The 27659-nt window shown below is 40.6% G+C and overlaps 1 protein-coding gene across 9 annotated transcripts in view; it reads left to right on the top strand.

Moving 5' to 3' along the window:
• Positions 1-27659, top strand: part of PBX1 (PBX homeobox 1) — a 329982-nt gene that overhangs the window by 266574 nt on the left and 35749 nt on the right. For 8 of the 9 annotated variants that reach the window (XM_081494035.1, XM_081494029.1, XM_081494036.1 and 5 more), the window contains one exon: positions 20634-25737. The exons of the other annotated variant lie outside the window; for it this stretch is intronic. Coding sequence is in view for 6 of the 8 variants with exons in the window: in XM_081494029.1 (XP_081350155.1) it covers positions 20634-20726 (93 nt within the window). In the remaining 2 variants the exon portion in view is untranslated. Of the gene's footprint in view, positions 1-20633; positions 25738-27659 lie in introns of those variants that run through there. 9 annotated transcript variants of the gene reach the window in all.

Below are 27659 nucleotides of genomic sequence, written 5' to 3'. Positions count from 1 at the left end.
ACCAACATTTATTATGGTTCTATTTGCAGTAATTTCCAACTCTGTCCACCCCTAATCATCTAATCTAATAATTTTCCAAGCTTAAGCTAGACATGTCTTTGAATTCATCTTGATTTAAACCTTTCTTTACGTCTAAAAACCCTTCGGGACTTAGAGAGCAGCAGTCTCTGTTTTGGACCTCTCAGATGACCAAAGTCTCTGCTGGCAGCCTCGGCTTAGATGTTCCTTCCTCCCAAGTCAGCATCCTTTGCATCACCTGGGAGTTTGAGACCAATGAAGAATCTCAAGCCTCACCCAAACTCTTAAATCAGATTTCACATGTTAACCAGATCCCATGGTGATTCCTAAGCACACTGAGTTTGAGAAGCTCTATTCTAGTGAGTAAAGCCTTTCAACACTGCCTAAGACTTCCCTAAGAAAAGGAATTATGTAGCTATCTTTGCATTAAAGATTCTTTTTTTTCTTTTTTAATTTTTCCAGTTTTATTTTGAAAATTTCCAACATATAGAAAATTTAGAAGAATTTTATAGCAAAACTTACCTGTATACCTACCACCTAGATTCTGTCATTAATGTTTTACTACACTGGCCTCATAGTATATCCTTCTTTCATGTCTGTATCCTTCTACCCATCTATCAGTCCATCTTTTTTTTCTTTTTCTGATGCATTTCAAAAACAACAGTGCACTTTCACCTAAATAAATACTACTGGTATGTATATCATTTACTGGAGATTGATATTTGTTTGTAGTTTTTTTCTCTTCTGAGGTAAAATTTTACACAATTAAATGTGAAAACAGTAAGCCTATATTCTCTAAGTTTTGACAAATGAAATACACTTGCATCTAAATTTCTTACCCTTCCCTTTCTTGGGTCTGCCCCTTTCTCATAGTTTACAAAACAATCAAAAAAGAAGGAAAAGGAAGAATGAACTGAGCACCAAGTTATCCACAGAATAGTCTGTTCTTTTCCAGCCTGTCAGATGTTCCCCTCCTCTTTCCACCCCTAGCTACTTCTCACCCCTTCACTCTATCTCATACTCAAACAGGCCCATTTAAAATTGAATAAGATGGTTTATTCTACATTTGTTTTAGGTTCTGACTTGATGTGCCTGCTTTTAAGGCTTTTAAGACTTATAGCCCTCTTCCATACTAAGAACTTTCAAAATATGTAGACATAGAGACTAATGATGTTTGGAAGTTAAATTATAATATGATTTCCTCACTTGTAAGAAATTACATTTCTCCTCTTTTAATCTTTTGCCATTTCTTCCCCTTTCTTCTCTAGTGTCTTTTAGTTTGAAGTCAAATTCATTTTCTGAAACCTCCCCCAAACTTCTATGAGCTTATTAGTTTTTCAAATTCACACACCTGTCTAAAATCATACTTTAATTCTCCTTCAGGAATTGATCTAGCCTGGGAGTGTGTAAGTCAGTCTCAGGCAACCTGTAGACCTAGAGAATGCTCTAACAGTAAGAGGATGAGGTTCTGATGAGGGAAGTTTCAGATCCTTCTCTCATCAGAACTCAGGATAGAGAGACCCAGCATAACAACTGAGGGTTCTGTGCCTTTTTAGAGGGGTAAAAGCACAATTAATTACATGCGTAATGTTCTGGGGATAACTTGAACCTCCACCAATATCCATATCTATACTAAGAATACTAACTCATAATATTTATTGAGTGGCATGCCCTATGGCAACCCACTCTTTTTCTTAGGGGCTTTCCTGGTAAAGAATCTGGGCTCAGATGATAAAGAATCTGCCTGCAGTGCAAGAGACCTGGGTTCATTCCCCTATTAGGGAAGATTCCCTGGAGAAGGGAATGGCTATCCACTCTGGCAGTATTCTTGTCTGGAGAATTCCATAGACAGAGGAGCCTGTCCATGGGGTCACAAAGAATCAGACACAATGGAGAGACTAACACTTTCAACTTTTCAGTTTAGACCAATGTCTTTATAAACATTCTCATCTCCATTTTATAGATGAAAAAATGGAGGCTCAAAGAGGTTAACTGGTTTGCCCAAGATCAAACTGCTAGTCAGTGATTGAGCCAAGGTGTGGACCCAAGATGGTCTAACTACAAAGCTTCTGTTATTCCCCTTTATCCAGACCGACCCTTGAAACCCTAGTCCTTAAACGCTTAATTGAGGTGGCAAGAACCTTAGAGTAAGAGAATCCATTATGTTCCCTGATAATTTATATTTTGGGGCCAGACTGATGTGGGAAACAACAGCCTGAGTTCTGAAACAACATAACTGAGTTCTTATAAGAACTCAGTTATGACTATTCTGTTATATATCTTATCAGGGTAGCATCTAGAAGGCTTAAGGTTGATTAGTTCTCTTATTAAAAATAAATCTAAAAATTATATAGAAAGTCCTTACCTGGATACAGCTTACTCTATAGCACTACTGTGTCATATTTGGTTAGCCAACTTAGCCAGGGATCCAGTTATCATACACAAGATGGAAGATGAGCATTGAGGAAACCAGAGCATTAACTATAGAAGTAACAGTTTTTCCTAGATCAATAGAAAAGATAAGAGGGAGCCACCTTGCTTCACAAGGCCAGGACTTCTACCAAGTGTCCCTCTTTGTCAACAGTAAATACTTGGCATTTTTAATAATTGAAAAGAGTAAAAAAATTTTTAAATGAGTTAAATGAATAAATGCAACAAAATACATGGATAATAAGGATAACAAGCTTTATTCATCTATTGATGAATGAGACAAAAAAATGGAAAAAAATAATGGCGAATTATAAAAATCCAGGAAACAACAGAGACATAATTAAGAAGAAAATAGGCAATGGAAGGATAAAAATGGCAAGAGATGGAGAAAATTGCATGTGAAATGGCAAAATGAAGGTTACAGGCAATTATGATACACAAGTAGTGAAGAGAACAATTAAAACATAAAATAAGCTAGAATGAGTGGTTAAAATAAATAGCATCCACTGAGAACATACTTACAAAAATTATAAAACAGAATCAAGTAGTAATAAAATAAGGAAGTGGTATATAAAGCAGTAAATTAAAGAACAATTAAAAATCAATAAGAAGAGAAAATTAACAGACTAAAATGACATTTAATAATTGTAATAATAACTAACACTTATTGACTTCTTCCCATGTGTTAGGCATTTTAAATGCATTAGCTTATTTAATTAAAGTTTATTAAAATAATTAGGATATTTTAAAAATGTAAACAAAAAAGTTCAGAGGATGGTAAAATCAAATATCAAAACAACAACAACAAAAATCTAAAGGTTAAAAAAACAAACCTACAGGTATCAGTTTTCATTCTTTGTCTAATGTAATTGTTTTTGCTGCTGAAAGTCACCAAGTATCTGCCCTGGTACTTCTCCAGATCACGTTCTAGATGTGCCTGGGACTGTAAATGTTTTGTTTTGTTTTGTTTTGTTTTGTTTTGTTTTTTTATAAATTTATTTATTTTAGTTGGGGGCTAATTACTTTACAATATTGTAATAGTTTTTGCCATACATTGACATGAATCAGCCATGGGTTTACATGTGTTCCCCTTCCTGGACCCCCTTGTCCTTTCCTGGAGACAATTGCTGGTAGTTAAAATCCTCAAGCAGTAGAATCCATGGTCCAGAACCATGGCAATAAGAAAGCATCTCATAATCCTACTCAATTTACAGGGTTTAGATGAGGATTATCTTCTCCCAAAAGTTCTTTCTAGTTCCTACATAGTATTTACTTACTGCACTGGGCTTGGAATGGGAGTTCTGTTTTCTCTATTTTTAAAGAGACTCCAGAAATTTGGATTTTGGCAATATTTTCTCTATTTTTTTCTTTAAATTTTTAATTTATATTGAAGTATAATTGATTAACAATGTTGTGTTAGTTTCAAGCATACAGCAAAGCAACTCAGTTATACATATACATGTATCTATTCAAGTTTTTTTCCCCCCATTTACATTATTACAGATTATTGAACAGAGTTCCCTGTACTATACAGGAGAGTCTTGTTATTTATCATTTTATTTTTTTAACTTTATATTTTATATTGGAGAATAGTCGATTCTTTACTTCCTCTCAGCCCTAGGTTTCTGAAGAGGATTCTAGTTCTGGATTTCAGCCTGCAATGCAGACCTGGTACCTAGCGGTTCATAATGCATGCTTTTTGCAGTGAACTACTTGAACCTATTGTCAAGAGGTTTTTCTTTACTTTTTTTCATATTTTATTGTTTTAAATTCGTAACCAACTTGTGGCTGGATTTTCTGTCTTGTCTGGAACCGCTACATGTTTTTGTGTTTCTGTGGTCCAGAAAGAGTCTTCCCTTTAGAGAATGGTTTTCCTTCTTTTTATTTCTATTTATCTCATCCCTGTACCCATTTTTACCTCCAACTTACATATACATCTTGTTACCCAATAATCTTTACTGTTTCCCATGAGAACTCTTTAATGGGTTTGTTCAAAGACCAGAGATCTGTGGCTGTTTCTTCTCTTCCTCATACTTTTCTCTGGGGCAGGTGTTGCCTCTGAGGACTTAAGCTTAATCTGCAATTCCTTCATTTATTCATTCATTCACTCTTTAGATCAGTAGACATTTGCTTGGGGTTTATTATTAACCAGTTATTGTTGTGGCATTGGGACACAGAAAACAAAAAGGAGATTAAGTGCTTCTTCTCAAGCAACTCTCCATCTCGTCCAAGTTAATTGCTATGTTTAACCTCCTTCCTTTGACCCTATTTTTGCAGAATGGGAAAAACAACCGATTAATACTCTTCACAGGTAATTATATTTTGAGAGAGTTGTGAAATCACCTGCTAACACTTTCTTCTCCAGGCAAAAGAGTCTCTCTTAACCTCTATCTTTCTTCCTCAGACCTAGATTAGACCGTTAATTGCACTGGTCTTTTGTCCAATGAGCTCTGGAGGTAGCCATGACCTTTCAAACATGCAAGACAAAGATCTAAATGAGATTTAAACTTTCCTTCCTATGCTTTGTTTCAATTTTACATTTACTTTTTTATTACCAATAAATATTTAATGTAGAAAATTTGGAGAATGCAAGAAGATCACACAGAAGAAAATTACTGTTAACTTTGTGCTTGGCAGCCTCCTAGCATTTTGTGTATAAGTATGTTTTGTGTGGGTGTAGAAAAGTTAGGATCATATGGAACACATCATTTTGTAACCTACTTATTTTACTAAAAATATATTATGAATATTTTCCATATCATTAAACATTCTTCTCAAACATAAGTTTAATAGCTGCATAAGAGCTTGTTACTGGAAAGTCCATAATTTATTTAATCAGTCTCTACTGTAGAACATTTAAGCTTTTTTTCTGTTTTTTTCACTATTGTTAATAACACCATGGTAAACATCATAGTACGGAAAATTCAGTGCATATTTTATATTATTTCCTTGAACAAATTCTAAGAAATGGAGTTGCTGGATCAAAGGATATGAAAAAATCTAAGGCCTTTGTGATGTACTGTAAACTTTTCTCCTGGAAATGCCTATTAATTTATGGTTCCCACAAGCATTTTTGATCGTTCCCATTTCCTCACATTCTCAGTAACAATGTTTTAGCAGTTTTTCAGTCTTTGTCAATTATCACATTATACAATGGCATCTCATTTTTAGTTTAATTTAATTTGTATCTCTTTGATTTACTAATGAGATTGAACATTTTTCATCTGTTTGTTACTCTTTTATATGTATTCTTAAAATGTTCATATTTTTCTTATTGATTTCTAAGAACTTACATAGATCAGTTCAGTCACACAGTCACGTCCGACTCTTTGCAACCCCATGGACTGCAGCACACCAGGCTTCCCTGTCCTTCACCACTCCTGGAGCTTGCTCAAATTCATGTTCATTGAGTCCGTGATGCCATTCAGCCATCTCATCCTCTGTCATCCCCTTCTCCTCCTGCCTTCGATCTTTCCCAGCATCAGAGTCTCTCCCAATAAGTCAGTTCTTCACATCAGGTGGCCAGAGAATTGGAGCTTCAGCTTCAGCATAAGTCCTTCCAATGAATATTCAGGACTGATTTCCTTTAGGATTGACTTGTTTGATCTCCTTTCAATCCAAGGGACTCTCAAGTCTTCTCCAACAAAACAATTCAAAAACATCAGTTCTTCAGGACTTAGCTTTCTTTATGGTTCAACTCTCACGTCCATACATGACTACTGGAAAAACCATAGCTTTGACTAGACGGACCTTTGTCAGCACAGTAATGTCTCTGCTTTTTAATATGCTGTCTAGGTTGGATATAGCTTTTCTTCCAAGGAGCAAGCGTCTTTTAATTTCATGACTGCAGTCACCATCTGCAGTGATTTTGGAGCCCAAGAAAATAAAGTCTATCACTGTTTCTATTGTTTCCCCATCTATTTGCCATTAGTGATGGGACCAGATGCCATGATCTTTTGTTTTTTTGAATGCTGAGCTTTAAGCAAGCTTTTTCACTCTCCTTTTTCACTTTCATCAAGAGGCTCTTTAGATCCTCTTTGCTTTCTGCCATAAGGATGGTGTCATCTAAATATATGAGATTAATTGATACTTCTCCTGGCAATCTTGATTCCAGCTTCTCCTTCTTCCAGCCCAGCGTTTCTCATGATGTACTCTGCATATAAGTTAAATAAGCAGGGTGATAGTATACAGCCTTGACGTACTCCCTTCCCAATATGGAACTAGTCCATTGTTCCATGTTCAGTTCTAACTGTTGCTTCTTGACCAGCATACAGATTTCTCAGGAGTCTGGTGTTCCCGTCTCTTTAAGAATTTTCCATACTTTGTTGTGACTGACACAGTCAAAGGCTTTGTTGTAGTCAGCAAAACAGAAGTAGATGTTTTCCTGGAACTCTTGCTTTTTCTATGTTCCAGCAGATGTTGGCAGTTTGGTCTCTGGTGCCTCTGCTTTTTCTAAATCCACGTTGAACATCTGATAGTTCTCAGTTCATATACTGTTGAAGCCTGGCTTGGAAAATTTTGAGCATTACTTTGCTAGCGTGTGAGATGAGTGCAATTTTATGGTAGTTTGAAAGTTCTTTGGCATTGCCTTTCTTTGGAGTTGGGATGAAAACTGACCTTTTCCAGTCCTGTGGCCACTGCTGAGTTTTCCAAATTTGCTAGCATATTGAGTACAGCACTTTAACAGCATCATCTTTTAGGATTTGAAATAGCTCAACTGGAATTCTACCACCTCCACTAGCTTTGTTCTTAGTAATGCTTCCTAAGGCCCACTTGACTTTGCATTTCAGGATGTCTGGCTCTAGGTGAGTTATCACACCATCATGGTTATCTGGGTCATTAGGATCTTTTTCGTGTAGTTTTTCTATGTATTCTTGCCAGCTCTTCTTAATCTCTTCTGCTTCTTTTAGGTCCATACTCTTTCTCTCTTTTTTTGTACCCATCTTGCATGAAATGTTCCCTTGGTATCTCTCATTTTCTTGAAGAGATCTCGAGTCTTTCCCCATTCTATTGTTTTCCTCTATTTCATTGCATTGATCACTTAAGAAGGCTTTCTTATCTCTCATTGCTGTTCTTTGGAACTCTGCATTCAGATGGGTTTATCTTTCCTTTTCTCCTTTGCCTTTTGCTTCTCTTCTTTTCTTAGCTATTTGTAAGGCCTCCTCAGACAACCATTTTGTCTTTCTTTTTCTTGTGGATAGTCTTGGTCACCACCTCCTGTAAAATGTTACGAACCTCTGTGCATAGTTCTTCAGGCACTCTGTCTATCAGATCTAATCCCTTGAATCTGCTTGCCACTTCCACTGTATAATCGTAAGGGATTTGACTAAGGTCATACCTGAATGGTCTAGTGGTTTTCCCTACTTTCTTCAATTTAAGTCTGAATTTTGCAATAAGGAGTTCATGATCTGAACCATAGTCAGCTCCTGATCTTGTTTTTGCTCACTATATAGAGTTTCTCCATCTTTGGCTGCAAAGAATATAATCAATCTGATTTCGGTATTGACTATCTGGTGATGTCCATGTATAGAGTGTGTTGTTGGAAGAGGGTGTTTGCTATGATCAGTGCATTCTCCTGGCAAAACACTTTAGTCTTTGCCCTGCTTCATTTTGTCCTTCAAGGCCAAACTTGCCTGTTACTCTAGGTATCTCTTGACTTCCTACTTTTGCATTCCAGTCCCCTATGATGAAAATGACAACTGTTTTTGGTGTTGGTTCTAGAAGGTCTTGTAAGTCTTCATAGAACCATTCAACTTCAGCTTCTTCGGCATTAGTGGTTTGGGCATAAACTTGGATTGCAGATATATTGAATGGTTTGCCTTGGAAATGAACAGAGATCATTCTGTCATTTTTGAGATTGTACCCAAATATTGCATTTCGGACTGTCTTGTTGATAATGCAGGCTACTCCATTTCTTCTAAGGGATTTTTGCCCACAGTAGTAGATGTAATGGTCATCTGAATTAAATTTGCCCATTTCCACCCATTTTAGTTCACTAATTTATAAAATGTCAATGTTCACTCTTGCTATCTCCTGTTTCATTACTTCCAATTTACCTTGATTCATAGACCTAACATTCCAGGTTCCTGTGCAATATTGTCCTTTACAGCATTGGACTTTACTTCCATCTCCAGTCACATCCACCACTGCACGTTTTTTTCACTCTGGCTCTGTCTCTTCATTCTTTCTGGAGTTATTTCTCCACTCTTCTCCAGTAGCATATTGGGCACCTACCAACCTTGGAAGTTCATCTTGCAGTGTCATATCTTTTTGCCTTTTCATACTTTCCATGGGGTTCTCGAGGCAAGAATACTGAAGTGGTTTGCCATTCTCTTCTCCAGTGGACCACATTTTGTCAGAACTCTCCACCATGACCCATCGTCTTGGGTGTCCCTACATGGCATGGCTCATAGTTTCATTGAGTTAGACAAGGCTGTGATCCAAGTGATCGTTTGGTTAGTTTTCTCTGCTTTTGGTTTTCATTCTGTCTGCCCTCTGATGGATAAGAATAAGAGACTTGTGGAAGCTTCCTGATGGGAGAGACTGGCTGTGGGGGAATCTGGTTTTGTTCTGATGCGCAGGGCCATGCTCAGTAAATCTTTAATGCAATTTTCTATTAATGGGCATGGCTGTGTTCCCTTCCTGTTGTTTGGCCTGAGGCCTAGCTATGGTAGGGGTAATGGCAGTAATGGCAACCTCCTTTAAAAGGACTTTTTCCCGCACTGTTTTATTCAGTGCCCTTGACCCCACAGCAGACCACTGCTGACCCACGCCTCTGCTGGAGACTCCTGGACACTCACAGGCAAGTCTGGCTCAGTCTCTTGCGGGGTCACTGCTCCTTTCTCCTGGGTCCTGGTGTGCACAAGGCTTTGTTTGTGCCCTCCAAAAGTCTGTTTCCCCATCCTGTGTAAGTTCTGTAATCAAATCCCACTGGCCTCCAAAGTCAAATTCCCTGGGAGTTTCAGTCCCTTTGCCAGATCCCCAGGTTGGAAAATCTGTTGTGGGTCCTAGAACTTTCTTAACAGTGTGAGAATTTATACGGTATAATTGTTCTACAGTTTGCAGGTAGTCTGTTTGGCGACTGTATGGTGGGTCTAATGGCGACTTCCTCCCAAGAGAGTTATGCAACATGCTGCGTGTCCCAGGTCTGCTGCAGCCAGAGCCCCTGTCTGCACAGCCTGCCACTGCTCACCCATGCCTCCATAGGAGACACTCAAACACTCAAGAACTTACTTACTCAAACACATAAGAACTTACATAAGAAGGATATAATTCCATTTCTCACTCAGTCAATATTTAGAAAATAGAGAAAATTTTATTTCTCAATGGAGGAGGATGCATGAGGACTAAGACCCCAGGTCTCATTCTGTCTGTTTCTGTGGAAAGTTCTTCAGAGTGAAAGATGGATTGTTATCCTAGGAAAACTAAGTGATCTTAAAAGAAATTAACCCTGCAGTCTGAATTAGCATGACATTTTCTGTACTTCTAGTGTATGGAAAAACTCAGGACTATAAAATAGAAATCAATAGTTGTCTAAAAGAACCTAGAGATACATTAGTCTGTCAAAACTTTGCTTGAAGATTTATCCCATGTTTAGTATTCCCCTAAGAATTAGGAGTTGCTCAATAAGTCATTGACTAGTTTATAGCCAGGTGGAAGAAATAAAGCTACATATAATTTAAAAGCTTACTTAAGACTTTAGCTAAACTTAAGTCTGAAAAAATGGTCTTTTGAGTGACTAGATGTTTTCTCATATTTTGGAGCCTCTATCTGTCTCCTTGCATCTTCTTTTACCATCTGAAAGGTAGCACATTCTTCTAGATGGTTGAATTTTGACATTTCACCATCATCAGTCCCCTTGTCTGCCTTTCTCATTCCCTAGCAGAACACATACAGAAAAGCCAAGTCAGACTCCTGAGCCCTCTGCACAGCTGGAAGATTTCTGCTGCACAGATTGCTGGGACAATCTAAAAGGAAAAAAAAATTGAAATTTAAAAAACAACCCACTTTTATACTTGGATGAGAATCTCAGAATGAAAGAGATTATCCACCAGCATCCACTGAAGATATCTGGAGTGGTATCAGAATAATTCAGCATTCTTGAATATGCAGTTTCCAAACACTTGCCCTCATTTTGGAGGTAAATAGAATTCTCAAAACAACAGGATCATCCCCTAAATAAAGCACAGTGGAGGCTCGTTCCCCATTCTAGCACATTCCCCTCAACATTCTCTGTCTGCCTTTCCCCTACTACTTCCCAACATCCCACCCTACCCCCCACCCTTCTGTTAGCTGTAATGACCCTGCAAACACTAAATGGCATTTGAGTGCATTAAGCAGCAGACTCTCTGGTGACATGGCAATTATGGCTCTGAAATAGATTTGGTGCGTCACGGAAGATAAGGGTTTTGAAAGTTTCTGTTGTGATTATAGCCTGTAACTCCCACAAATAATAGGCTTCAAAATAAGAGGCTGCCAACGGAGCCTTTGTGGCTTTGTCTCAGTGATGGCACGTAAATTGCTATTAATGTCCTAAGTGTACTTGAATATGCCAGTCTTTGGGATGTGAAGTTGGCTCGGTGTCTCGCTTTACGCAGCATGTCATTGTTGGTCTGATAATCTGGGGTAATTGCTGTCTCTTGGATGGTCAGGAAAGTGTAAGAGGCTTTAGCTTCCTGTGTGATGGTAAATAGCATTGTGGTTTACAGCACGAGTTATGTGTGTTTCATAGCGAGCCACTGTTTGTTGTTCAGGTGTGTATACAATCCCTGTGAGTGCCCTGAGTAGATAACAGCCTTTCAACAAAGCCAGGGCAAAATCAAAGGTTATGAAAATAAAATAAAGACTCTTGGGCTGTCTGTATCAGCCAATCAGTTAATTTATACTGAGAGGTAAAAAAAAAAAAAATCCTTTGAATTTTTCATATCTGGCTATATGAGTGAATATAATTATCTGTTGTCTTAATAGAGTTATACTTTTCCAGCATCTGCAGTATTTCTCTGTGTGTATGCACAGTTTTAGGTGCTGTAAGTATTTTCTGAACATGTATTAGCTCTACATCAATATGATAAAGTGTGTGGAAGTTTTCCATGTTTTTGTACAGTTTGTAGATGTGTATAAGTGTGTGTGTGTGTGTGTGTGTGTGTGTGTTTGTGTGTGTTGGTTTTGTAGATCTGGGTGTAGAGGATGTTTATTCAGATATAAATATCTTTCTGCACAAAGACACTTCTATTTAGCTAAAGCAATCTGAGCTTATTTTTCTTTGTTTCTAAAAAGTTAAATAGAATAAATTTGAAGTTTTCACTTCCTGTGTATACATTTAACCTAAGGATCCCCTAAGTCTGTGAGACATGGAAACATTGTATGTAACTGTCCTATTTGCACGTCAAACAGAAATCCAAAAGCACCCAGCCTTAAACTTGGAAATGTACACTACCTCATCGCCTGTATAATGTCCACTGCCTCAAGCCTGTATAAGCTACGAAAGGCTCAACCCAGACCATCCTCTGTGTTTCAAGCGCCTCACGCAGCAGTGTTAATTCTGGGCCTTCACAACTGATGAGTTAGAAAAGGGTGAAACTCAGGAGGTGCCAAAATAGATCTTGATCTCAGAGTTGACAGATACATGCGTTTCAGCCGCATGTCACTGGGTACTGGCAGAATGGGGCACTGTGATGGTGCTGCAGTTCTGCAGCTGGCTTTTGATTGAATGCCCTTGAGTGCATACCACAAAAGGTTAGACATAATGATTTGTAATAATAGGGTTCACAAGCATACCAAACAAACTTGCATTGGGGTTCCCATCTTACTATACAGGTCTAAGCCCAGGAGTTGACATCACCAGTGGAAGATATAATGTATTAACTAGAAAGACGGCAGGACACATAGTGATTTCTCAGAAGCATAACCCCAGAAGAATAGTTTGTCTTGTTCGAAACCAAGTTTGGTAAGGTAGGTTGAGGCTTGGGAGTAGAAGGTATTAGAATTGCCTGAAAGACTTACTTGAGGCTGGTCTTGTGGATCATAGGTTCTATCACCTTGAGAAACAGTACGAAGATTCCCTGAAGGTGAACTTAAGAGCATGAGTCATCTGCTTTCAGCCCTGAGATGGGTAGCCGCCGTGCTCTACATGTAATACACCACAAGCTTTTGAAACTTGAAGTGTCCAAAAGCTATGGCATATAGTGGGGATGACGTTGGGCAAATTCTCGTTTCTGAGTCCTAGGTTTCTGGCTTGAGAAGTAAGAATAAGAGTTTGCACTGACTTGTGTACCATTATATATTCATCAACCAAAGTAAGAAAATTACCATTAGGATTCCTGCATCGTCACAAAGTTACCATGGCCACCAGCAGCCAGACGGCCTTGTAGTCACAGAGACAGGTCCCAAAGGAAGCTTTCATTTCTCTATTCATTCAACTCAGGTCCTTAACTGAGCAGCTGCTCTATCAGGCATGATCTTTGTCTTCTAATGGCTTGTGGTTAATGATCTATCATCTCCCTGAGGATTAAAATCAAAGCCCTTCACTGGCCTGCAGACCTTGACATGAGCGAGCTATCCCATTCTCCAGCCCCACCCTGTTGCACTCACCACTCTACTCCTCTGCTCCCCTCTCTCTGGTCGTCTTCAGGTCTTCAAAGCCTTGGGACAGGTTTCTTCTGCCTGGAGGATTCTGTGTCCCGGCTCTCTACTTGTCTATTTTCTGTTCACTTTTAGGTTGACTTTCCAGACGCCCCAACCTCAGATCCCTGCTCTTCTCTCTCACAGCACTTATTACCATCTGGAATCTGTGTTCTTTTGATGATGTATTGAATGTCTTATTTCCCACAAGGCAGCATGCTCCATGAGAGCAAACACCACATCTTTTAAAAAGGTGTTGTGTCTACCATCGTATGCCTAGTACATAGTATGAGGTGGGCACTGAATGCATATTTGTAGAATTTAAGAATTAAAGGATTGCAGTGAATAAGATCTGCTGTTTACATGGATATTTACATGAATAAGAGCTGCATGTGGTTAAATGTAACAGTCAAAAAGTCAGTAGTACTGGAATTTAGAGAAGTAGGTGATGGTTTACCTTGAAGCAACTTGCAGAAAGGAGGTAGTGCTCAGGCTGGGCCATGAAAGAAGATGCGGATTCCTAGAGACCAGAGGAGGGGGACGGGCAAAGGCACAAAACCTCTCAGTTCACTCCCCTATAGAGTAGGAAGCAGTCTCACTTTGGCGATGGGAAATCTATTATTTCTTCAGAGCCACTCAGACTACTAATGTCAGTTATCTTCCAGGGTATTTGTTCTCTACCAGGAATGGCTGATGACACTGATGATCTTTCTTAACTTGTAGATTTTCACAGCAAAATCTCAGGGCTCAAGAGGTTTTGGTGGGAACCAGACTAGCATGGGGTATGGTGGTGTCACTTGGATGTAAGGTCACCAGGGACTGACAGTGGTAAGTGGCAGTCAGAGAGGATACCCCCAAATGGCAGAGGGCCATGGAAACAGGAATCCTAAAGGCAGTGGCATGGGATAATCCAGGCAGAGGATTGACTGTGGGGAAATGTGATGAGGCAATTGGTGGGCTTAAGTTCCAGAGCAGGCTTTCATTTGCAAGAGCAAGTTACTACCTCATATCTTTTTTTAATTGAAGTATAGTTGATTTACAGTGTTGTGTTAGTTTCAGATGTATAGCAAAGTGATTTTGTTATGTGTGTGTGTGTGTGTGTGTGTGTATAATTTTTCAGATTCTTTTCCCATACAGCTTATTACAAAATATTGGGTGTAGTTCCATGTGCTATACAATAGGTCCTTGTTGTTTATCTGTTTTATATATAGTAGTGTGTGTGTGTGTCACTACTTCATTCTTAAATGAACTACGATAAATAGGAAACTTAAGCAGAAGCTGATAAGCTTGATAGAGGTGGTCGCAGCCACAGGGAAGACTTCCTGTATGAAGATGCAGGTGCAAAAGGTCAAAGCAAGAAAAACAGCACAATTTTTCTAGCTAAACTAGGCTAGAATGCAAATTGTTCGGCTGATAGTACATGTTCTTCCCAGATAGGGTTGCCCAGATTTAGCAAATGAAAATACTGCATGGGACATTCTCACAGTAAAAAGTTATTTGTTGTTTATCTAAAATTCAAATTTAACAGGGCATCCTGTATTTTATCTGGCAACTCCATTCCCAGGTCCCAAGGTAGAAGCTGAAGCTGCATGTGGGTCTCAGGCCTGGAGAGACTAGAAATGGGCAGACCCTACAGGCCACTTAGGGACTGTGTCTGTTCTGTACCTTTTTCTGATTCTCAGGATGCCTGAGGTGTCTAGGAGACCATAAGGTAGGATATTGTCCTGCTCCTTGTGCCTGGTGGAGAACACTCCTTGTTGAGATGCAATTGCAATAGGCAGGATCTAGTGTCTTTCTCAACTGCTCTCCCCTAAAAGAAAACAGAACAATATAAATATGAATCATAGTTATTTGTTAGGGATAAGTATGAAGCACCTGATCTCCTTGATGCCTACTTACTAGCAAGTGAGAAGTTCACTTTCTAGATGTCAGAGCTACCTTGAACGCTGGTGCTACCTCTGCTCTGCATCTTGAATATTTTCTAGGTGTACACAGCTCTTTACACATAGTTAAACTGAACTGTGGAGGTACAGATACCCTACAATCTGTCCACACCCATGGTGGAGGGTGGATGTTACAGTGCCACTGAAGGTTTATTTACTTCTTATGTTCCTCCAAGAGATAGTTATTAAAATCTATACTGTGTCAAGCACTGTGGTAAGCACTTTAGAATCAAAGGTAAATTTCATAGCCCTGTTCTCATGGTCCAGTAGGGGAGTGAGACTTGTGAAAGAACAAATGCAGTATGGCATCACAGTTGCTGTGCAATTCCAGGGTGCATTCCAGGCGGGTAACCTGGAGGACTTATAGGAAAGGGAGAAGTTGCCGGGGGTAGATACTGGGGCAAGGATACTTAATCTTGAAAAACAGTCAAGATGAGAGTAGCACGAAAATAGCTGAGTGGGGCACCACATTCAAGGGAAAGGAAACAAGCATGAGACGATAGCTCTGTTGTGGGAATTTCTAAGTAGACTGATATATTGGAGTATTAAGCATGAGCATTGAGTTGGAGACTCAGCAAGGTCAAGGACATGGCAGACCTAATAAGGACATTGAGACCAGTAGGAAGCCATTGAAGGTTTAAACAGAGAGGTGACATGATCCGAACTACATTTTTGGAAGATCATGCTGTGGGCAGCTGGAGAGAGGGCTAGAAGGGTGCCGGAATAGGCATGGATCTGTTTACTGTTGTGAAATTTCCCAGGGAAATTTTGAATCCTTTGTCCCTTCGGGGGCTTTCCAAAACGTCTTTTCATCCCAAAGCATTCCTTGGTAAGTGCTCACAGTATAATCTTGGGGAAAGTTGATGCATATCAGGAAAACGTAGTCCTATCTAGATGGACCAGTGTTGGATCTAGGGTGTGACTCCACTGTGTGAGCCGATGTCTCCCCTGATAAGTGGTAACTCTGTGTGTGTGTGTGTGTGTGCGCGCGCGCGCGTGTGTGGAGAGAGAGCAGGGGAGAGGATGCATCCATGTCTCTCTGTTTTTCTTCCTGGCCGGCCCCACCAGGGCCAGGGTGATTGAGGACCTGGAGCACGTCCACCCCCTCACCCACGCTGAAGGCATTGCTGTTGATGGCATTTGGCCCATATGCAGATCGAGCTCGCCTTAGTGCTGACATCAGCTGGTTTGTGGCACCTCAGCGTATTTCTGGGTTGCAAATGAGAGTTTCTTAGTGCCAGACTCACTTGGGCTGTCACATCAGGTGATGAATTCTCTGCATCAACTGAGTGCTGCTAAGGTAAGCTCAGAGGAAGAGCGGGAAAAAGAGGAGGACGGGACCAGTGGTTCTCAGCTCAACAGCCGCTACTCTGGGCTGCCAGCAGTACTGGCTCAACAACAATGGGGGCGAGGCAGGTGGCCCTCTGAGTTCTGACTCAGGGATGGTGTCAGAGAAAAGGAAAGTCGGGGCCTCAACGGCAGTTCTGTGCTCTTGTGAATGTGTGGGTTTTGCCACCCACCATTGCTCCCTGCCCTTCTCCGTCACTACCTTCCTCTGCCTCCTTCGACAGGAGTGCTTTGCCTACTGGATACATTAGATGGGGTTCTGGCAAAACTTGGTGTCTATCAAATTAGGTGCCAGATTCATTAAGATAGGGCATAGAGTAGTCATTTTTGTTCCTAAAATGATTTGTTCCCAAATACCTTGAATTTGTGTTTTGAAAGTCCAGCTTTTCTTAACTAGAAAATTTGCTGCCTGTTTGTCCTTAGCCTCCTCTCCCGTGATGTTACATGCTGCTGACTTACGCTTCCCCAGGTGGAATTAAATGTTACATCAAGTCTTACTGCCCAGGTCACAGGCTACAAAATTAACCTGAAGAACTGGGTGTAAATGTGAACTCTCTCCCATTAGAGGTGCTTTGGGATAAAAAGGGCATATTTGGCTTTACAGATTCCTGTCCCTGTCACCCATTAGGGTGGTTTCTGACATCAGCATTTTACAAAGTGAGTGTATCCATTTAAAGGCTAGTTTGCATCAGAGAGTGAAGGAGGAATTTAGGTGCAGAAGAAAATTTAAGTGAAAGTCTTATTTTCCCACCCCCATTCACCCCGTGTTCATTAATGAGACCATCTTCCAATCTCACTGTGCTCAGAGATAAATAAACACACAAAGGCGGGTTTCCTACTTAATATTCACCCGCAGTGAGGAAGAGGGAAGGAATTGCTCCCCGGGGTTAACATGGCAGTAAGCGAGGTCAGCTGTTTCCCAAGACGGTGCAGCCTCTGAACGTCTTACATTAAAGCCGGAATGATACAGCTGAGGCAGCCAAAGTGATTTATGGAAAACCCAGTTAGATAGGTTTGCTCGCAGTTTCTGATCTTGTGGAGGTTTTAACAGCAGTAGCAGATGATATACCATGGTAGAAAGCACCTTCAGAGGCAAAGATCCTTTAACATTTCCCTGTGTGAGACTTGTTCGTTTTAAAAAGTACTTTCATTCATCTAACTTGAAACTCATAGGCTACAGTGTCCTGAATTTGGCAAGAAGTTGAGGATCATAGCTGATACCCTGGGATAGGGTGATCTGGGACTCCAAGTCCCCTATTCCATTAAATCCCTGAGCCCCGGGCACACTGGAGCTGTTGATCACCCCATCTGAAGTGTGTGTGTGTACATATGTGTCTATATCTGTGTGTTTGTGAATGGAGGGGGAGTGAAAAAATGACAGTTAAAAAGATTCATTTTATTTCTTTATTTTTAATAAGGTTTTTTAAGATCTTATATATTTTTCTTTACCAGACCAATTCTCATACTTAAAATGCTAGTTTTGGTATCAGCCTGAACTAATTCCTGTCTCCACCATCTGTGAGTTTTCTGTCCCCTCTGGCATCCTGTGCACTGGCCTGAGAAAACAGAACTTTTGAAGAAAAGAGATCAAATGTCTGCTGTTTGAGTTATTTCAGCTCAGAGATGACTCAAAAAGAAGTCTCCTAGAACCTTCTGGTCAATACACCGTGCTTTGCTAATTCCCTCCTAATGAAACACCGCGGAGTTCATTTTCTTTACTAATGGCTTCATTTGGGGCACCACTTATTGTTATTTTAAGGAATTATAGTATGACTCAGTAATAGTCGTGGTGGTGATTTGTGACCAATGTAATGACATGCCTTTATGCCACATGCTAGATCATGGATATTAGCTGATTTAGAGAGCTCCCTCTCCTGCTTGTCTCATACCAGGTGGAGTCTAAAATACATGACTTTTATATTCTTTTACAAGCACCTAACTCTCTGCCTTGTGATGATGTACTTATGGAGCCCCTGGCATGTTTCCTAAAATTCCATGCTACTCAACAAACACAGATACACACACACACACACACACACACACTTCCATCTATTTCACTAGTTAATTAATTAATCTACCTATCTGATAAATATACTATAAAATTGTTAGGACACATGTCAAAATGCTGAGAGTAATTATCTCTGGATTATGGCCATGGTACACTTTGTTTTTTATAATTCTCCTATTTTCAGATATTATATTGCATGTACAATTATTGTATTTGCAAACATTATATAAGCATATTTTACTTTTATCATTTGAAATGATAAATGATGCTAAAGGATTTTCTTCAGGGAAAAATAAACATAACTGCTATTGTCATTCAGCCAAAAATGGTACCAAAAGAAAATGTGTATTCTTGGTTGAGAGGGGATGCTAAGATATTGTCATTGCTGTGACCAACCTGAATGAGGAAATTGAATTAACTCAGTCCTTGATTCTGATCATACTGATCAGATTCTGAGTCTTGGGCCCCAAAAGATAGCAAAGCCTCCTATTCTAAGAGAAAGAATCTTCATTGTTCTCTTTCTAATCTCTCTTTCACAAACAGCAGGGGAAATATCCTCCAACAGAGAGGGGCAGTGGGAGGAGTTGCCCGACTCGGTGGTTTGGAGATGGAGATTTGAACTTGAGAGCAGTTATTCATTGATCCAAGACTGAGGGAACGTGTTCTTGGCATTGCCCAGGACCTTTTGCCCTCTTGGTGTCCATATCTGCTCTTATAGTGAGGTGTGGGGAAAAAATTGTACCTTCGTGCTGAAGTAACTGGTGGGAACTGCTTTGATTTAAAAGCCTTGGTTTTCCTGGGAAAATTGGAGCATGATTTGGGTGACCTAATAATAGAAGGAGCCAAATAGATGGAAAGGGAAGAGAAAAAGGAGTCTGGTTCAAAGGTTAGGAAGCCTGTGTCCTATCTCAGTTGTAATCCGGAAGCTTGATTTTCATGTACACCTGTGCTTTTTTATGAATGAAATGTGAATGGATGTTTGCCGGCATCTATTAAGTGCCAACCATGCTCCTAAGTACTGTGAATTATGCTAGAGTAGAAACCATGGTCTGTCCCAGATGGCAATAATAACACCTGCCCCAGGTACCCCATGTACTTGAGGGAATAAAAGGAAAAGAAGGTACAATAAAAATAACTTACCAGGACTGCCTAAAACCTGGTCCGTATTAATATTTCCAGTGTTGAGGATCTGTTAACTCCAAAGAAACACGGTGATTGGGGAAAAGAGGCCTTTTAGCACACTTGTAGTTCAGTGCTTTAAAATATATAAACAGTCATGAATCAACCACTACATCAAATCATTCTTCAGCTATTTAATTGTGGGATATTTTTTTAAAGGAGTGCTCATTAAAACAAATCCTTTTAGAACAATATTATTGTTTTACTGCATCTGGATTTAGAGTCTTAGAAGGATGATCTACAAGTATAGATCAAAGTTGTAGCTTCCTGTCTCACCACCTTTTAGATATAGTCACACAGACCAGTCCTTATGGTGTTGGCACCATTGTTTTACCTGTTTGATTCATCTCATCACCCTCTGTACTTTTCAAGGCTTACCTCAGAGAGTTCATCCTCCATGAAGCCTTTGCTGATGCTCCATCAAGAGGAGATGTTGCACTCATTTGAATCTTCATAACAGCTGGGGGTACCATGTATTAGGTTCTGCTTGAAACTCTAGTTCATTCGTCTGCTTGTCTCATACCCATCTTTGAGGGCATAAACTGTATCTCAACTCATCATTATACACCCTTGAGCATCTAGGACAGAACCTTGCATAGAACAGGTGCCTGGGCTCTCATTATACATACCACATCCAGAGCTGGAAAGGACCTGAAAAAGCATTTAAGCTACCCTTTCAATTTTTCTAAAGGGGTACCCAAGGCCAAACAGGGAAGAGTGCTTTGCCAGAGCCACTAGCTAATTATTGCCAGTCAGAAGTAGAACTCGGTCCCTCGGCCAGCAAGGTAGCCACCATCATCCTAGATTACACAGAATTTCCATCTGATGGCTTGGACTGAATCACAAAGCCTATGAGAAGTGGAGGTGCCAGTACTGTGTCCAGAGGCTCCCTGGGAGGACCCAAACTCATCTGAGGGTGGGGTTGGGGGGCGGATATCATTGACCACAATCACAGCCATCCATTGGCTATGTCCCCATGTGCCAGGCACTGTACTTGGCCCTTTCCCCCAGCTGCCTTATTGTCATTGTCTGCGCAGAACAGCCACCCAATCTCAGAGGACTGACTTCTCTCCCTTTTTCCCTTCTAGGCTAATGGAGGTTGGCAGGATGCTACTACCCCTTCATCAGTGACCTCCCCTACAGAAGGCCCTGGCAGTGTTCACTCTGATACCTCCAACTGATCTCCCAGCAGTCGCATCCCGGCTGACCCTGTGCTCCAGTCGAGGCAGGGCCAGGAGGGAGGGTTTCTCAACGCTGAAGCGGTCAGACTGGAGGTCGAAGCAATCAGCAAACACAATAAGAGTCTCCTTCTCTTCTCTTCTTTGGGATGCTATTTCAGCCAATCTGGACACTTCTTTATACTCTCTTCCCTCCCTTTTTTTTTTCTGGGTAGAAGCCACCTTTCCCTGCCTCCAGCTGTCAGCCTGGTGTCCGTCATCTTCTGCGCCCCTTTTCCTCTGTCAAAGACTCCCTGGGTCCCTGCCCTCTCTTAAATCCCTGAAGGATATTTTCAACAATTATAGGAATTTAAAGCGGAAAACACAAAGAACATAATAAAAGCATTTGTATATTTTCATGCTGGTGGTTTGAGGAGCCAGATTTCCCTCCCTTGATCCCTTGCTCCCTCTGCTAATGGGCAGTCCTTCTCTGTTTCTCTCGTTTACTCTCACTACCTCTTGGCAGGAATACGCCACATTGCCCTGCTCATTCCAGGCCACCCTGCCTCCTCTTGCTCTTCCTTCCCTGGGGACAATACTGCTTAGGACACAATTCCTCCTCTTCCTTCTCGCCCCAGGTATTCAATGGGGGCTGTCATCACTGGGCTTCTGAAAGTGCCACAGTTTCTGGTTTTACCCCTGCCAGGTTGATTCCCAGGCAGGAAGTCAGGCAGCAAAAGAGAGCTTGAGGAACAAGAAGGGCAGGATTCTTAGAGGCTTTTGCATCTTTCCAGTGACAGCTCTTGGTCTCAAGAGGCACAGTCTTTGGAGACCGTGCTGTAAGCAATGTTCAGAACCTATTGCAAAACCAGGTCTGAGTTAGGCATGGTGGTGAATGCATCCCTAAGGAGTGGAAGGCTCTTATCCTGCAACCCTTCACCTTATCCCACCCCTCGCCCCACACACACAGGTTCACTTGCCCCAAATCAGTCACCTGCCACATATGAATACCTACATTAGTAACCATAGAATTACACTTTGTGAGCGCAAGAGAGCAAAACAACAACTCTGAGTGAAGGTCACTGACGTAGAGAAGCAGTATGTGCCTGGGGCTTCAGGCCCCCAGCATGCACACAACCAGAATGACATACATAGGACTTGAACATGATGAAGGTTAGGTTTCCTAAACTATTGGTGTCCCCACCACCTCTGGAGCTCTTGGGAAGCCACACACAGTACTTACAGTGTCCACAGTGGATTTGGTTCTGTTTTGTTTTTGTGTTTATGTTAGGGACAGTGGATTAATTATCCAAAGTGTCATATGGCACCACGTTCTTGTCCTGGAGGAGAAAGTTGTTAAAGAACATGGCTCAGACCAACTTTTTGTTTACTTACTCGGAAGACCTGAGAGTGATGGGGAACAGGGAAGTCATGCTTTCAGATAAATCATTTGTGATTTTTATTCCCTGGGAAGAGTGAAGAGTATGTACTATAATGCTGTTTTCTAATGTTACCTGAACTCACAGTCTTCATAGCCAACTGTGCCAGAAGAAAAGATGGCAGCTCTGTCACTTGATTAAATGGGAAGTGTTCAGATCTCTTGGTGCCTCATTTTCTTCATCTGTAAAATGGGGGTTATTCCTGGCTCACCAAGAGACTGAAGAAATTGATTTCATTCATACCCAACACGTAATTGTGAAGGTCAGGGGATGTAGCTTCCCAAAGATAAACTGGTCCATGCCATGTTGGGACGATACATGGTTTTCCTGTTCTAACTTTTGATTAGCAGTAATGCCTGAGGTCATCACCATGAGGACAAAGAGAAGAGTTAGTGTTGTTGCTTCTGTTTGTTTGTTTTGGTCTGGCTGGTTCCTTAGAATAGAGAGAAGTTTCTAAATTGGAAAAATGTGATCTGGTTCTCTTAGCTTGTACTAGAATCCAACATGTGGCCTCATAAGCACTTGGTCCCCTGTCACATCTCCTCTGTTTGAGAAAGCCTCTGGGAGAGGTATAAAACCCTGAGGGGTGAGGATGCCCAGCTAGCAAAGTCATGGACATTCTGCACGGCACTACAGTAATGATTAGAAAATGCTCCTGTGTGTGGGTGTTGGGAGGTAGGGGAAAGCAACCAGAAGGTATGTGTACTTGAAGGAAATGCAAAAAGTAAATATTTGGCAAGATGGCATCATACCTGCATGGCTAAGAGGAATAGGAAGACTGTGTCTACAAACCTGTGCCGTAATCAGAACAGAGCTTGATAAAGAGGCTTCCTGGAAGGAACCATCTTGTGACCGACCATTCTACAGTGATTAGAACCAGGGAAGAACTTGGTCTGAGTGGCAGGGATCTATTGAAACTACCCACACAGGAATATGGTAGGATTGCATGCCCTTGACTTGGGGCAAAGTACGAAAGAGACACAAAAGGGTTCTCTTGGAAACAGGAAGAATGATTCCAGATTTGGTTTGAATGATCACCATTTTTAGCTGATGAAAGAGATCAGAGTGGTGCTACCTTTGCACAGGCAGTTTCTCTCCCTGCAGTAGTTTGCACTGATGCTCACCTCTCACTGTATCATCCCTACCCAGCACGTCACACGGTGCTCTTTACCTTTCCCCTCCTCACCCGTGACCATGTCGAACATGGTGGCCACCAGCTCTTTTTGTATTAAGTGAAGCATGAGAACACTGACAGCGGAAGGGTGGGGATGTAAAGAGTGTGCCTCTGGAAATACAGTTCCCTGGGAGTTCTTATTAGGTCAATCATACAGATACCAAAATGTGCCCCAAGATTCCTTCATTTTCTGATGGAAGTGGGAGTACTCCATTTTCCCCGCAGCCAACTTCCCCTGAGAAGTAAAACTAGCCCTACGGTTTGCCCACCTTGTGACTCTTCATCACATCCTCCTTTTCATACCTAACTCCTCCCCCTGGTGTGGAATTGACTCCTGTGCGGTAGTTTTGCCAAGTGGCACTTTCTTTACATTTTTTTTTTTTTGCTGTGTTAGTGTTTTTTTATTTGCCGGTTGCCTTTTCTCACATATCTTTCCCTGCCCCCCTTTCCTTCTGAGTTTTATTTTTCTGCCCAGAAAAACCTGACTTCGATACCAAAAAAAGATGAAACTACAGAAACTCAAATTTAAAAAAAAAAACTTAAAAAAAACAAAAAAAATACTCAACAATTCTTTCAGCTTTATTAACATTTTCCATTGTTTCTTGCGACTTGTGTCTCGTTCTTTGTAGTATTGATGATGAACATTTGATAATGAATGTTCTTGTATATTCAGATAAAGAAAAAAAAAACCAAAAAAGCGGTCTGAATTTAATAGTGTTTATAATAAAAATTTTAAAAATGACCCTCATAGCACGCAAAACAGGATGGGGAATTTCCCCTCTTCTTTCTGTGACAATGCACATCATTCCTGCATTAGTTTTTAACACCCAACTACCTACATTCACCATTTCCCCCATTTTTCTTTTATTTTCTTGCATTTGTGAATTAGTTCAAGAATGCTAGAAAAGTGTCGAGTTGTGCACATCCATTTCCTGTTTCACAATGTTTAAAAGTGACAGTAATTCATTTTGTAAACTAAAAAAAAGTTTGGAATAGTGAGCATAATAGGTACAGCCTAACATGTTATTATGTTTATTAACTTTGAGACCCAGAAATAAATTCTTTACTTTTCTTTATCCTGCTCTTTAAAATATTAAAAAAAAAAAATTGTGTTATTTTTGGTTTGTTTATGGGAGGGTGCTTTTTTAATTGTCAGGATTATGATCTTGGTGTTTTTATTTCTTAAATATGTATCCGAGGTGATGTGAAAAGATGACATTTGTAGAATAGGCTGTTTCCATGTACTTCTGTTTGCTTCGGAATTCAGTTGATTTCAAAGACAAGCCCCACAGTGATGTCACAGGACTCACCTGTATTTCTGGAGTGTGTGGCATTCCAAAGTCCCTGGGGAAAAAAACAAATGCAGGGACTTGAAGTTCCTTTTTTCGACCTTTAACACTTCAAGGAATTGGTCCAGGGTAACTTTTTATATTGTAGGGAGAAGTGTTTGCCTTGGTTGATTGTGAATGTCACATTAAAATGCTTTCTTTTCTTTCTTCCTGATTGATAACAACCTTCCATGAAGCCTTTCCAACTAGAGAGGATTTTTTCCTTCCAGAGGAATTTCACAGGAGATTCTGGTGGGATGTGTACCATTAGCTGAGTTAGACTAGATCCAGGAAGCTGTCCCGAGAGCCACTCAGCCTGGAGATATTTTCAGCCGGACTCAGTGCTGTGTTCCAGTGCTGAGGGGTTATGCTGGTTTCATGGGCAGTGCACCTCTTGCTAACCTCTGATTTAGGCAGCTGTTTAAAGCAGATTGTCAAACTGGCTTGATTCGGAATGTTTTTGTTAAGTTAGGGGAGAAAAGAAAGCAATGTTATCTGGAGAAACTTAATTTAAATGGTTTTCATTCCACAAATGATTAAGTATTCAGAAAGCAGCCAGAACCTAAGCAAGAAAAGTGAGCAACACTTTAGAAAGTGTCTCTACCCTAATGCATGTACTCTTGTTTTTAAGTCATAACAAAACAATGACGACGAGCTTTTCACATCACCTTTATGATTTCAATCCCTAGCTCAAAGCTTTCTGGACTCTTTTATTTTTTTTGTAAACATTTTTTTTCCTTTTGTTAAAATTAATAAAACATTCAATGTTTTCCCCTTTTCTCTCTTCTTCCTTTCTTTCCTTTGGCGTTTTCAATTATTTTGAAGTGCTTTCCTTTGGTTGTTGGTTTTATTCTCCCACTCCTCCTCCCCTGTTCTTATTATTCAGAGTATAAACCTACAAAGCTCTGCTCTGTTTTGGTTTTGAAAATTTAAGCTTTTCTGCTTCTGCGAGAGCACAGGCTTCTGTCCCTTTTGATTCCAACTGAAATTTTGTGTTCTCTAATGATACTAACACGGTGTAGGTTTTACAGTCTCCTAATTTGTACTGGTAATGCATATTCCAAATAAATAGTTTCTTTTGTTGCAAAAAAAAAGTATACTTTTATTTGGTGTAAATTTATTTTCTTACCTGCTGATAACTTGTCTTTCCCCAAACTAGGATTTAGGTTAATGTGGATTATAATTTAAACTGTGGCCCTCATCATTTTAAAGTCTACATTTGCAGTGGGACAAATTGAGTTACTTACCTCACCCACGAAGGAAGGAAAGGAGGGAGAGAAGGAAGGAAAGAAGGATTTTTTACGTGCAAATATTAGCTGTGCTGCAGGAAGGCAGAGCACCCAATTTTGTCTGCTTGTCCGTGATTGGCTACCATCAGCCAAATACCAGTTAAAATATTAGGGTGATGTTCCATAATAAATTACAAGTTTCTGAGTCACAGCCATTTTCCACTGGCCTTCCTTTCCTTCTCTTTGTCTGCTTTGATCTGGTCATACGGAAAATTGTGGTACCAGAAAGATGCTGCAGAGGAAGGAATGAATCTAAGTTAGAAAAACCACCCAGTTCTAGGCTCTCAGAAGTATGATAGACGCTACTCCACGGGGCGAACATGCCTACCATGTGTTATGTCTGCTATCCCATGTGATCATCTCTTGCAGTGGTTTGTCTACACTCACAATGAGCCCCTGACCTTTGGGGTTGTGGTCTGTTACAGAGTTTAATGTCTCAGAGAGTTCTGGCTGGATCACCACTTCAGCCTTCAACACCTAAGTCTGCTTCCAGGCCCTTAACACCATTTATTGTGCATAGAGTGGGCTGCAGCTTCTTGTCTGCCATTCCTCATATTGTTCCTCTAGGGGTATCACATGCAACATTTTCTCATTCTTACACCTTAAGCTTCAGGAGGCTCTGCCCAAAGCCCCAGAGGCAGGTCTATATTGAAAATGCCAATCATTCACCCTTTCATCCCTATCATGATTCTAATCAATAGAAAACAAATGAAAAGAATGGACCATCATGGGGGGGTCAAATTATCATTTTTCTTAACAGATAAACTAAGGGCCCAATGGCCTCAAAAATATAAAGCTGTCTTGCCAAGGTTGATTTGGAGAGCGTGTTCATCAGTCAAAATGGAGACCTCATGTCTCCTCTGCAAATCTAAACATGGGAGCACACTTATGGAAGTTTAGGTATACAAGGTAGGGTTAGACCACTTCGTCTTTTAGTTGCCTGGAGAATTGTGAACCACACCCATCCACCTAGTTTATTACTTAAAAGTGGTACTAAACTGTTGTAACAGACCAAGACTATAGTGCCTCAAATTCAGTACAAGTCTGTTTCTCACTAATAATGGTAATAGCCTCCAAAAAACATTCCTTGTCAGGATGCCTTGTCTTCATGCAGTGATTCAGGGATCCAGTTCCTTCAGCCTGCAGGAGTTTGTGGTCCTCCACATCTGACCTACAGGAGGGAAAGTGTGTGTAGAAGGGTCACCACTTCTTGAAAACCTTAACCAAGAGCTCCCTTCCGTTCATATTCCTAAATGGAAGAGTTGAGGGGTGGGCAGAAGGATGGAAAAGTGGTCCCTGTCTAGGCAGCCACTTCCTGGCAATAATAGCACACAATAACTCCTTGAGTAGTTGGCCATCTCTATCACACCTAGTTCTCAAAAGGATTAGTAAGAGCAAAAGGCAAGTCCACGGAGCTGTTTCGTTGCACTAGACATACTCCCAAGAAAAACATTTTCAGTAACATCCCAGGGTTGGCTTTGTTACTCTTCAGTAGAGAAGATCCAGAAAGGGGTATAACAACAGGGGCCAGAACTGAGCCACCCAATACTACCTCCTCAGCAATCTCCAAATTTGGTTGTTGTCTAAACTGACTTTAGTACTCAACCCAGGGTCATCATGAAGGGAGAGCTGCTGTTTTTCAAGGCAGCCTTGGGGAACTCTCTACCATGTTTATTGCTCTCTAGATGGGTCAGGTCTAGTGGCCAGCAATTACTTCAAATGAAGTC

This window comes from Giraffa tippelskirchi, chromosome 5 (genome assembly GCF_054371585.1).
Source record: "Giraffa tippelskirchi isolate mGirTip1 chromosome 5, T2T-mGirTip1v1.2.pri, whole genome shotgun sequence".
In the NCBI taxonomy this organism is placed as follows: Eukaryota; Metazoa; Chordata; class Mammalia; order Artiodactyla; family Giraffidae; genus Giraffa; species Giraffa tippelskirchi.
This window is presented reverse-complemented; position numbering and strand designations above follow the sequence as displayed.